This window comes from Myotis brandtii, unplaced genomic scaffold (assembly GCF_000412655.1).
Source record: "Myotis brandtii unplaced genomic scaffold, ASM41265v1 scaffold18, whole genome shotgun sequence".
Lineage (NCBI taxonomy): Eukaryota > Metazoa > Chordata > Mammalia > Chiroptera > Vespertilionidae > Myotis > Myotis brandtii.
The window spans coordinates 7,762,792-7,776,496 of NW_005356674.1; the positions used below are offsets into that span (position 1 = coordinate 7,762,792).

Below are 13,705 nucleotides of genomic sequence, written 5' to 3' on the forward strand. Positions count from 1 at the left end.
GTGTGTGTGTGTGTGTGTGTGTGTGTGTGTGTGTGTGTGTGCCTAAGCGACCGTTATAACCAAATGTCCAGAACGACCAGATGACTGGCTAGAAGCTATGACTTGCACTGACCCAGACCTTGCTGCTGGGGCCCTGACAGCCCTGAATCTGGTTCACCCGTACCCCGGACCCAGACAGGAGGGATGAGGGAGCCCAATTCCTCGCAGAATTGGCCATTGGTTAGCTTGCTGTTGGGGCCAACCTCCCGTGATTCCTCCCCGCAGCCGGCCAACCTCCCACGGTCCCTCCCCCCGCCCAGCCAACCTGCTGCGGTCCCTCCCCCTGGTAGGCCAGACCCCCCAATTGGCTCCAATCATCAGCCAGGCCGAGGGACCCCACTCGTGCATGAATTCATGCACCAGACTTCTAGCTATGATCATAAGAATGTAAAGTCATAATTCCTGACAGTGAAAACACAAGAGTAAAACAAATTAGAGGTGATTTCCTAATTTCTCAACAGAAAATAATCAAAACCTAAACCATGGGAACATGGTAGAGCATGGCTTTATAGAATGATTTTAATCTTTTTTTACTCTATTTTTCATTTTAAAGAAATATTTTAGGAACAAATAACCTTGTCAGGGGTACCAAAGTAGTTTTCATAATAGGAAATTATAGTAACTTACTTTATTGTGTGCTCTTATTGAAGCATATCATTATGTTTGAATAATGCTAGAATAGAACTATGTGGAGATTATTTCACAATCTTAATTTTCTTAAGATTACACAAGTTAAGGCTAACCAAATGTAACATGTTATTAGTAATTAAAGGCAAGAGCAATCTCCCCCAAATTTTTCTACACTGCCAGCTTAATATGTTTTCTATTTTTATCTCCATGTACTTAATTATATTCTTTATCTAATTACTTAATTTAGAGCTTTGACTTTTCCTTTTAAAAATAGCTACATGAGCTATTACCTCATGAAACTGGTAAAACACAATATTAAAAGTATTTTTTCAAAGAAGGGTTGAAATAGCTTTTTATACATGTGCAATAGTTAATTTCATATATAGTCTTTATTTGTGTTATTCAAAAGACTTCAAGCTTTATTTCAAACACTTATTTCAAAGCTGATATATATTATCGTGCTCATAAGGCTCATCTGACTATCTTCCTCATAAATAACAGGAAGTCAATCTTTTATAAGCAACTAAATATCCTTGGTGCAAACATTATTTTAAAAGGAAGAAATTAAGTTACTGAGCATTAGGAAAGTTTCTCCTAAGTATAAACACCCTCTATGTTGAGTCATAAAATTCTTATGTTAAAATGAAAGTAAATGAACAGAATTCTGTGTTAAAAAGAAAAAATGCATCACTAGAGTTCTTACCCAAAGTCCTAGACAGTAAACTAACTAGAACTGTACTTTTTCTAGCCTACCTGTTTCTTAACATAAAACTGTTTCTTGAACAATGATTGTAAAGAAAATTCCATATATTAACCTGCCATCTCATTAATTCATATTAAAGCAGAAGATGCTTCAATTATGAGAAAATCCAATTTTTCTCTTGAACCCCCTCAGCTCTTATGGCTAGTAAATTTTAGCTGTAAACTAGTGAGTTAGCAGCCATAGAAGAACAGCTATGTTCAAGGAAGTGCATCAGTGATAAAGTTATTCATAGAGAAACTAACATAATATTACCTAGGTCCACATTTAATTATACTTAATCCCATATGATTATAAATGTTATTAAAAATAGTATTTTAAAAATTTTATGAATTTATAAAAGCAAAATTCTGTTTAGGCTATAATTTAATAGGATTGCCATTCAAAATTTCTCTCAGTGCTCCTTCTCCCAAATATCAAAGGAATGATACTACTTTCTCCAACTGTATTCATTATGTACATATCTGTGCAATCTGGTAACATAGGCACAATTTAAACACATTTATCCTTTCTCAATAAGTATCTACACTAATAAAAGAGAAACATGCAAATTGGTGCCACTCTGCTACGCCCACCAGCGCCAATCAGAAGTATGCAAATCAACCCAACAAAGATGGTGGTTAATTTGCATATGCAGGCGCAGAGTGAAGACTGAAGACAACGTAGAAATAAGCCAAGTGCTGCAGAAGGAAGCAAAGCTGCGGAGAAGCAAGCGGGGCGGTGGAGGTGGGAGCAAAGCCCGCCTCGGCAGGTTTCGCTCCTTTCTCTGCTTCGCTCCAGCCGCAGGAAGCCCTATTCTTGCAGGAATCTTCCTGCAATGGCCCTCTAGTCATATATAATAATCTGGATACAACAAAAATATTTCTAAGCTCTGTTTCTGTTTTTTAGGACTACAGGCAACCTGACCACAATAGGAGCTATTTTATGAGAGACAGTTGTATCATTACTTCATATTGCAGTAGTTCTCAACCTTGGCTGCACATTAGAATCACCTGGGAATCTTTTTAAAATCCTGATTTCTGGGCTTCATCCTCCGGAAATTCTGTTTCTTTGTTAAAAAAATACTAATGTTGCCCCACCCCATAACAAAGAAACAGAATTTCTGGAGGATGAGGCCCAGAAATCAGGATTTTAAAAAGATTCCCAGGTGATTCTAATGTGCAGCCACAGTTGAGAACCACTGTCATATTGTAAAGTCTTAAACAGTTTAGAAGAAATCCTATATAATATAAGCCTAATATGGTAAGTGTCCAGTTGTCTGTTCAACCAATCAAAGTGTAATATGCTAATGATATGCTAAGGCCGTTCAACCACTTGCTATGATGTGCACTGACCACCAGGGGGCAGACAGTCGACCAATCACTATGATGTGCCCTGACTGTCGACCAGGGACAGATGCTCCGATCAGTAGGTTAGCTTGCTGCTGGGGTCTGGCTGATCAAGACTGAGTGAGTCGGGCTGGACACGGCCTGGAGCCCTCCCGCGGTCCCTCCCCGGCTGGCCAACCTCCTGTGTCCCTCCCTGGCCCTGATTGTGCACTGGTGGGGTCCCTTGGCTTGGCCTGTGTACTCTTGCAATCTGGGACTCCGTGGGGGATGTCAGAGAGCTGGTTTTGGCACGATCCCACAGGCCAGGCCGGGGGATCCCACTGGTGCACAAATTCGTGCACTGAGCCTCTAGTTAAAAAATAATGCACAATTCCCTAAAATGTGTTTTACTGGTCCTGAAACAGAATTAGATAAAAGCTATTTAAAGACAGAAATCTTGCTGGTATATCACTTTCAAAATATATCTACAATCATATAATTTCTTACCACCTCCACTGCTATATTTGGACTAAGTGACCATCACTTGCCCCTTGGAGAATCATCTCCAAGTACCTATGTGGTCAATGAGGCCCACTATGGATACTCTATATAACACCCTACCTTATATAAGGCTTATTCACCTCATTATTCTCATCTACTTTTTCATTTTCCTATAGCACTTATCACCTTCTAACATACTGTAAAATTTACTTATATTTACAGCCCATTTTTCTTTATTAGAATATACTTTCCACAAAGGCAGTGATCTTTGTTTTGTTCTCTAATGTACGCTAACCTCTGGAACAGTACCGGGCACATCAAATGAGATCAATATTTGTACAATGAACAAATAAGTTTCAGCTTATTAAACAAATATAAAGAAATAGTCAATTAGGTTTGATAAATATTAAGACAAAAATATGCATGATGTGCTCTTATTATATAGAGCTTACCATACCAGATAAAATAAGCAGTTCAATGATCTCTGCATCTCCAAGATAGGCAGCAGCATGCAGTGGAGTTCTTTTTTCACTGTCCTGTGATAAGAAGGAAAGGTGGCACATAAGTTTTCATATAAAGTTCATTTTAATATTCCTTAAATGAAGAAAAACCACTTAACTACTAGCTTACTCTTTCCACAACTCTAGTCTAATCTGCAAGTCCCAGAGTATTTCCTTGCTAGGGGTGGAAAAAAAAAGTGGCTTTAAAAGAATGATATAAAGTACAGCCAAGAATTAAAGAAAAAAATCTAAGATGACAAGCCCAGATGGTGTGGTTCAGTGGTTGAGCAACGTCCTATGAACCAGGAGGTCACAGTTCCATTTCAGGTCAGGGCACATGCCCAGGTTGTGGGCTTGATCCCCAAAAGGGGGCATGAAGGAGGTAACCTATCAATGATTCTCTTTCATCATTGATGTTTCTATCTCCCTCTTCCTTCCTCTCTCTGAAATCAATAAACACATATTTTTTAAAAAAGAACTAGCTTTTTAGACTTTCTTTGAATAAAGATACCTAAGCTTCTGACATACACAAATTTTCTTTACTTCATACTGCATTCCCCAACCCCCATCAATATATTTTCATAATTTTACAGTTTAGAGAAGTGTTGACTTAACTAAATAAAAAAATCTTAAGAAACCAAAATTTTTCCTTATGAAAATGTTTCCATAGGAGTGGCCATAGTGGCAAAAAGGGAAATTACCTCTGAGGATCTGAAATTATACCTTAAAACAATCTTAAGGTTTTCCTTAAAGTTCCTGCCAATTCCATTTTTGGCTCTAAGTATATATTCCTACCTTTCTAAATACCAAAAATACAGTTTTCCAAAATCTTCCTTCAGGCTTGTGTACTTCTCCCCTCAAACAATAATGTTCTCCAGTTTAAGAAACAACATCTTAAAGTCACATTTCAGGATTTTTAATTCATATTTTCAACCCATCTAAAGTTACAACAGTGTTCTTGACTTGGTTGCATCTGAGAAAACTATTCATTTAGACATAATTATTTAGAAATTTACATCGTTTTTTTGATTATAGGCTTTTGTGACGAATTGTTAGTTGTTTTTAGCAGCCCCTTTCCCCCTTTGTCCAGAAGAATAAAGTTTTAGTAGAGAATACACTCCTAGGCTGCCTTGAAGTGCTGTTACTTAGTGTGGAACAATGGTATTAACCCTTTGCGGTCCAATGTTATTTTTGGAATTCAAACAGTCTGGTCCAAATTAATTGACGGGATTGAATGTTGAACTTTTTAATGTTCTTATTGCTCGACATTGGACTTGCTCCTAGCGCCTGGTCTGTTGAGTCAGCCTCGAGGTTGGACCGAAAAGGGTTAATAGTGGAAGTGAAAGGCACAACTTTCAGGTCATCTTCAACTAAAAAGAGAACCATCTTAGGGATGGACTAATACTTTCCCACTTCCCATAGGCTGGAAGGCAGATGTGAAACTAAGCCAGCTTTGACTATGCAGAGGTAGGCCAATATCCAAGAAGTGTCTCAAGCAATACGATCCTGAACGACCTTATAGAGCAGAGTTGCTCCACAAACCTGGACCACAATTTCTCTTAACAGCCTGGAAGTTAAACTTCTTCTTTGAATAGGTATTGTATTTTGGGGTCTCCTACTCTATCAGAATACTAGAGGCCCGGTGTACAAAAATTTGTGCACTCGGGGGGTCCCTCAGCCCGGCCTGTGCCCTCTCGCAGTCTGTGACCACTTGGTGGATGACCACCTGCTGGCTTAGGCCCGCTCCCTGGGGGTATTGGGCCTAAGCTGGCAGTCAGACATCCCTCTGGCAGCCCAGGAGCCCTCGGGGGATGTCCACTTGCCAGTGGGGAGCAGGCCTAAGCTGCAGTCGGACATCCTTAGTGCTGCTGAGGAGGCGGGAGAGGCTCCCACCACCACCGCTGTACTGGCAGCCGTCAGCCTGGCTTGTGGCTGAGCAGAGCTACCCCTGTGGGAGCACACTGACCACCAGGGGGCAGCTCCTGCCTTGAACATCTGCCCCCTGGTGGTCAGTGTGTGTCATAGTGGCCAGTGATTCCCAGTCGCTCTGCTGTTAGGGTCAATTTGCATATTACCCTTTTATTATATAGGAGTGCCTGGCCAGCCTGGGTGAGGGGCTGAGGGCCGTTAGCAGGCTGGCCACAGCCCCTTCACTGTGGGGGGTCCTGCTGGGGTGCCTGGCCAGTCTGGGTGAGGGGCTGAGGGCCGTTTTCAGGCTGGCTAAGCCCCCCAGAGGGGATCCTCACCCCATGAGGGTGTGGCCATCCTGGGTGAAGGGCTGATGGCTGTTTGCAGGCTGGCCACGGCCCCCAGCCACCCAAGCTCCCAGTGGAGGCTGGCTGAAAGCAGGTATCTGGAATTTATTTGTCTTCTATAATTGAAACTTTGTTGCCTTTTGCGGAGGCCACAGCTGGCTCAGGCAGGCGGGAAGCTTGGCTTCCTCCATCATTGGAGCAACCAAGCCTCCTGCTTGCTTCAGCTCCATGGCTGCCGGCCATTGGTTGGGTTAATCTGCATATAGTCGCTCTGATTGGCAGGTAGGCGTGGCTTGGGGCATAGCGAAGGTACGGTCAATTAGCATCTTTGTCTTTTATTAGTGTAGATTGTAACTTTCAAGATTTAAAACAATGAAAAAAATTATTTTACATAACAGTTTGGCAATACCCTAATTACTCTAAGAAAGGATAAACTACTGAGAATAGATTAGGAAAAATCCCGCTAGTCAAAAGAGGTTAAAATGTTCATAGGCAATCAAAAAAAGGCTTAGCTGTAACATATCAAGGTATTATAAAGCTGTAACAGTTATCATTGGCTCTCCATACACTTCTTCATATAATTTTAATATATTTGTGATATTGTTTTTGTCCTTATAATAATAACAGGTGCTCCAGTACAGGGAGACTGGTCTAGTGGCTATTAATGCTGTTTAGTAAGCTAAGAGTTCTTATCTCTCTAATCACAGTGAATTTACACATGACCATGTTTTTTATTCCAATATGTACCCAAGCAAACTGAATTCTTTGCACAGAAATTACTGAATAATTAATCATTGAAAAAGCTAAAACTGAACCACTAAAATATCAGACTTTATTGAAAGCTGAGTCCTAATTTAGTCATTTTAATAAAAGGATCCTTGGCTTAAGGCTTTTCAGTGTTAATCATTAAACAGCAAACTTCCCCAGAGTGTTTAAAATATCATCAGACCTACTCAAATTGAGAAACATGTCTACTACACAGGATAAACCATGAACACAGCACACACAGTGAGTCATTTATGTGTGAGGGATGTCTGGAATTCTATGACTCAATGCCTTGAATATTATTCATGTATTTTATGACTCATGGATAAGTTTTCCCGCTCTAAAAAGTAATTTAAGAAAAAATGGGAATAAATTGTTCCACTAAAATTTAACCTGTCATCTTTAAATTTAACCCAGTTAAATATTAAAACTTGGGCAACAAAATATTTAAGATTCCTTTCAATAAAATTTATTAAAATTAAGAAATTATCCTCTTACATATAATAACTCCATTTCATGGAACTCTTTTAGATAAAGATATTCCTATCTGTGTGCAAATAATAGCTTAGGTATATTTACTGATTATCATAGGAAGCAATATGATGGAAACAATTTAAATGGCCACCAATAGGGGAATGGTTATCTAGAATATGAAACACAAGCTGTTAACCAACCTTCATTTAACTGACTCATGTGATCAATCAATATTTTCTGTTTCCTGAGTAAAACTAATGGAGATTTTGGCACCCCATGTATTTTGACTATTAGATTACCACTAATAAGTCCGTGCACTTTGGTTCCTACCACTGTGTGTTTTTCAATAGTAATATGTGTTTGTTACCACAACTGTTTGTGCCAATTGCACCTGTAATCATAACTATGCAATTATTTAAACTGATGAAATAGGAATTAAAAAAGCAGATTGTTTCCATGACCTCTACATTGAATACTATAAAAAGGCTCAATAAAAGAAGTTACCAAAAAAGTGCTGTTGAACTAGGTGTGGCTGAGACAACTGAAACACTAAGGAAATAGTAAACCCATGAAGAGATTTTTGGCCCAAGTTTGATTCTTACATATCTAAATTCTCACATCACTTAAACACAAAGTGAGAGTTACAGATAATGCAAGGAAGACAACATTAAATGCCTGTCAGTGAAAAGTCCTTGGCCCAATTTTTAAAAAATGCCTGGCAAATACACTTGTTACAGAAAATGCTTAAAGATCACTATTTATGATTCCCTCTGTCAGACTTTGATAAGCTTATCAACTACCAGTTCTGAATATTATCAGATGAGAGGTCTTGTAATTGTACAACCATATAATGAAATACTGTGTCAGCGTTCTGCATCCAATTCCAATGTGTGGGGTTTCCCTTCTGTACATGCAAGCAATGCTCCAACACAACTGAGGGCCCCATGACTCAACTCAATGTTGACACTATCTCCAGGAGATAGCAACAAGATCCTACAGATTAAGGCTTCAGTCCTACAAGACTGCCACCCCCTCTTCAGACACCAATAGCAAGTCCAGGTTGTCACCTGTATAGCAGTCCCCCTTTATCCATGGTTCTGCTTTCTGCAGTTTTAGTTAACCACGGTCAACCTTGGTACAAAAATATTACATAGAAAATTACAGAAATAAACAATTCATATGTTTTCATTTGCATGCTGTTCTGAGTAGCATGATGGAATCTTGCACCGCCCAGCCTGGGAAGTGAATCATCCCTTTGTCCACCATAGTTCCCCTCCCAGGCTGTTAGCCACTTGGTAACTATCTCCATTATCAAATCAACTGCCTTGGTATGACAATGCTTGTGTTTAAGTAACCCTTATCTTACTTAATAATGGCCCCAAAGCACAATAGTAATGCTGGCAATTCAGATTGCCAACCAGAAGCTGTAAACTGCTTTCTTTAAGTGAAGAGGTGAGTACAGTACAATAAGATATTCTGAGTCAGGAAGGAGCATGGAAGAGCACAGGTAAAAAGTACGTATGTCTGACCTCTCCAGAACCCAGCATAGTAACTGGCACATATCTGTCAAGGGAATGAACCAACATAGACAACACAGGCAGAAAACTAAACTAGACATTAAGAACACTGGGTCCTTATGCTATCTCTGCTAAATGGAAGTGACCAAATTAAATAAGCTCTAAGGGCCTTAGTTTCCCCTCGTCTGTAACAGATATGATTTAACTTCTGGATCTCCAAGATCACTTTCCCAACTATCTAAAAAATGGAAGGCATAGTTTTTACCTTGGGGAAAATTTTATTTATAGAATCTAGGTATTATTCATGTTGTAATCTAGACATTGCTTTGTCAGTAGTAATATTAAAAAGAAAAATCCATAGAGCACCCTATTTTAAATACTAAATTTACTTTCTTCTACAAATTTAGCAGTAATCAAATACTCCTAAGCCAAGGCTTACTTGCTTTTAAATAAAAAAATAAAACACCAAAATTACATATCAATACCAGGTCCTACAAAATAAAAGGAAGTAGAGGTGATGCCATCTATAATTGGGCAATTTTAATTATCAAACAAACACAGCTGTTTAGAAAACTAATATATAGAATTTCTACTTCAAAAATACTACTGGACTATAACAGAAAATTGTCATTTCACAAAGCATGTGAAGTGTAAGTCTGAAAATATTCAGTGGAATGTCAGTCAGTTGTTTCAATCAATAAAATGCTTCTCAATGGCTTTTACAGAGCTACGTAGATTTTTAATAGACATACTTCCCTGAGTTCTGGGAGAACACAGGAGAAAGAATTCTCAGTAGAGTAACAGAGGGTAGGGGGTGGTACAAGCAGAGAATCCCAGAGAACTGCAGAATATCCCTTTGTATACTCAGCTAAGTACTAAGCAGGACATGTATATAAGACTACTACCTGAGACTGGTGAAAAGAACTATCCAAAATAATTCAAGTAGTTGTTTCCAACCACTTTTTCCTTACCACCCTGACCCAGGAGCCTTTTTAAAATATTTTTCCCCCCAATTGCCCCCATGAAATTTTAATAACTACTGTGTATCTAACTTATACAACTTTGGCCCTTTGGAGAGCCACAAATCATTGTAACATATAAGATCTTTCTTACACATTCATTCATTTTCTCCCCCCACCCCCAAAAAAGTTTTGCTAACTTGGAGATATCACCCCCAATGAGAACAAATGGGTTAGAGGGAAGAGGATCCTGTTCCCCACCAGGTAGGCTGGAAAAACTCTTCATTCCTAGAGCACTGGGTAGAGTACTATGAAAAATCTTACCTCAGCAGTAGAGAATTAGCATATATTAAAATGAAATAACATAACATTTACAGTAGGAACAACATTTATAAAATGGATAAATCTTACAAAGATGTAAAAGGCCATGTAGAGTGAAATTACAAAATTTGCTGAGAAATTAAAAATTACCAAATAAATGGAGAGATATAACTTGTTCCTGGGTCAAAAGACTCAAATATTGTTAAGATATTAAATTTTGCCAAATTGATCTATAGATCAACACAACCCCAATTTCTTTTTCCCCCTAGAAATTGACATGAATGAATCTCAAAATCATTATGAATTCCAAAATTCATATGGAAACACAAAGAATTGAGAACAGTCAAAACAATTTTGAAAAAAAAAAAAGTTAGCGATTTCAAGATGCACAGTATCATAACAGCATGGTACTGGCATTAAGCTAGACAAATACATCAATGGAACATAACAGAGTCCATAAATAGATCCTCAGATATATGGAAAACTGACTTTTGATAAAGATGCAAAGGCAATTCAATGAAGAAAAGTAGTACAGCTTTTAAATAAATACTTTTTGTTGTTGTTAAGCCTTACAGAAGCATTTTTTTAGAGAGAGTGGAAGGGAGAGAGGGAGGGAGTGAGGGAGTGAGAGAAAGAGAGAGAGAGAGACAGACAGACAGACAGACATCGATTGGTTGTGGCATGCCAGGTACATGCCCTTGCTCATGGTCATGATCTTAGAATCACAGGCTGATGTTCTAACCAATAATCCAAACCAGCCAGGGCTAAATAAGTATTTTAATAATTGGATATATCCATATATAACAAAGCAAACTTTGACATATGCCTTGCACCATATACAAATACTAATTCAAAAAAGATTATAGATCTAAATGTAATATTTAAAACTACAAAACTTCTAGAAGATATAAGAAAATCTATGTGACACTGAGATATTTTTTTAGATACAACGCCAAACCAGATCCATAAAAGAATGTGACAAATTGAAATGCATCAAAATTTAAAACTTGTGCTTTTCAAAAACAACCCTTAGGAAAATAAATTATAGCCAAAGACTGAGGATTTGCATCCAGAACATATAAAGAACTCTCAAAACTCAAGAGTAAGAAGACAATACAATAAGAAAAGGAATCTAGCCCTAACCGGTTTGGCTCAGTGGATAGAGCGTCAGCCTGCGGACTGAAAGGTCCCAGGTTCGATTCCGGCCAAGGGCATGTACCTTGATTGCGGGGACATCCCCAGTAGGAGGTGTGCAAGAGGTAGCTGATCGATGTTTCTCTCTCATCGATGTTTCTAACTCTCTATCCCCTCTCCCTTCCTCTCTGTAAAAAATCAATAAAATATATAAAAATAAAATAAATAAAATGACTTATAAAAAAAAAAGGAATCTAGCCCTAGCCAGTTTGGCTCAGTGGATAGAGCGTCAGCCTGCGGACTGAAGGGTCCCAGGTTCGATTCTGGTCAAGGGCACATGCCTGCATTGCGGGTTCAATCCCCAGTGGGGGGGCTGTGCAGAAGGCAGCCGATCAATGATTCTCTCTCATCGTTGATATTTCTATCTCTCTCCCTCTCTTCCTTGCTATCTGAAATCAATAAAAATATAAAAAAAAGAAAAGGAATCTAGCAAAAACACTTAGTTATCCCAGAAATGCAAATAAAAACCATAATGAAATACACTCTATTATAGTGTTTACGATGAGAAAACACTGATCATACCAAGTATTTTTGAGGATGTGGAAAAACTGGAATTCTCATATTCTCTTGGTGGGAATGTATAATGAATGGCATAACCAGTTTGGAAATAGTTGTAGTGTCTTAAAGAGTTAAACATACACCTACCAAATGGTCAGACCATATCACCACTAGATAATTACTCAAGAAAAAGGAAAGCATATGTTCATAAAAATACTTGTATACAAATGCTCACAGTAGCTTTATTGTAACAGATGAAAAGGGAAACAGCTGAAATATCAATTGGTAGGCCAGGGGGAAAAACAAGTTATGTATATCGATACAAAGGAATGCCATTGAGGTTATGTGCACTCTGTACAACAGAAAGGAATGAACTATCAATATATGCCACAACATGAATGAATCTCGAAATATTTATGGTGTGAAAAAAGCTAGACAGCCCGGCCGGCGTGGCTCAGTGGTTGAGCATCAACCTATAATGAGGAGATCATGGTTTGAACCCAGTTGGGGCACATACCCAGGTTGTGGGCCCAATTCCCAGTGCAAGAAACAGCTAAACAATCATTCTCTCATCAATGATGTTTCTATCTCTCTCTCTCCCTCTTCCTTCCTCTCTGAAATCAATAAAAATATATATTTTTAAAAAGCTAGACAAAAAAAGGACATATTGTATAACTTCACTTTTATAAAGCTCCAGAAAATACAAATTAATTTACAGTGACACAAAACAGATCAGAGGTTAGGGACAAATGAAATTGTACATTTTAAATATATTTATTATATGTCAAATATATATATTATATGACATTTATTATATGTCAACCATACTCAATAAAACAAAACAAAAAATTGCTAAGGTGGTGAGACCTATCAGATTATTTATAACTTCAGCTCAGTCTGATATTTAAGGCATTAATTTATGACATCTTTGCTATAATATATGATTATCATTCTAAACTTATATATAATTATAATAAAATCATCAGGATTATTTCTGAATATACAATAAGATATTTGATTTCTTTTCTTTTTCAATATGTTTTATTGATTTTTTACAGAGAGAAAGGGAGAGGGATAGAGAGTTAGAAACATTGATGAGAGAGAAACATCGATCAGCTGCCTCCTGCACACCCCCTCCTGGGGATGTGCCCGCAACCAGGGTACATGCCCTTGACCAGAATCGAACCTGGGACCCTTCAGTCCGCAGGCCGACGCTCTATCCACCGAGCCAAACCGGTCAGGGCAAGATACTTGATTTCTATGAAAAATACCATTGTTCACTCAACACTAATTGTTACATACATGTCCAATAAAGTTGCTTCAAACAAAAAATGTAGAGGACATTTAGTCTATTTGGGAAGTTAATGATATATTTAACCAAAATAAATACAAACATTCTGAAATTTCTGCTTATCCACTGAAGCAGAATTTTTATTTGCTTGGTGAAAAAGATCCCACTTATTATTACCAATTAGTAAAACTAGTTTATTTAACCAGATCAAAGAGGGGACTTGGTTAAATAAATTATGTTTTTTTTTAAATATATATTTTATTGATTTTTTACAGAGAGGAAGGGAGAGGGATAGAGAGTTAGAAACATCAATGAGAGAGAAACATCGATCAGCTGCCTCCTGCACACCCCCTATTGGGGATGTGCCCGCAACCAAGGTACATGCCCTTGACCGGAATCGAACCTGGGACCCTTCAGTCTGCAGGCCGATGCTCTATCCACTGAGACAAAACGGTTAGGGCATAAATTATGTTATTAACACATAATCTAAAACTACCTTATCTAATAAAGAGGTAATATGCAAATTGACCATCACTCCAACACACAAGATGGCCGCCCCCATGTGGACACAAGATGGCCAGCAGGGGAGGGCAGTTGTGAGTGATCAGGCCAGCAGGGCAGGGCAGTTGGGGGCAACCAGGCCTGCAGGGGAGGGCAGTTGGGGGGGACCAGGCCTGCAGGGGAGGGCAGTTGG

The 13,705-nt window shown here is 38.5% G+C and overlaps 1 protein-coding gene across 7 annotated transcripts in view; it reads right to left on the bottom strand.

The window, feature by feature from the left end:
• ANKRD28 (ankyrin repeat domain 28) overlaps positions 1-13,705 on the bottom strand; it is a 116,121-nt gene that overhangs the window by 68,730 nt on the left and 33,686 nt on the right. For 6 of the 7 annotated variants that reach the window (XM_005863619.2, XM_014537549.1, XM_014537554.1 and 3 more), the window contains one exon: positions 3,695-3,773. In XM_005863619.2, the coding sequence (XP_005863681.1) occupies positions 3,695-3,773 (79 nt within the window). Of the gene's footprint in view, positions 1-3,694; positions 3,774-13,705 lie in introns of those variants that run through there. The other variant, XM_014537548.1, reaches the window with a different exon arrangement.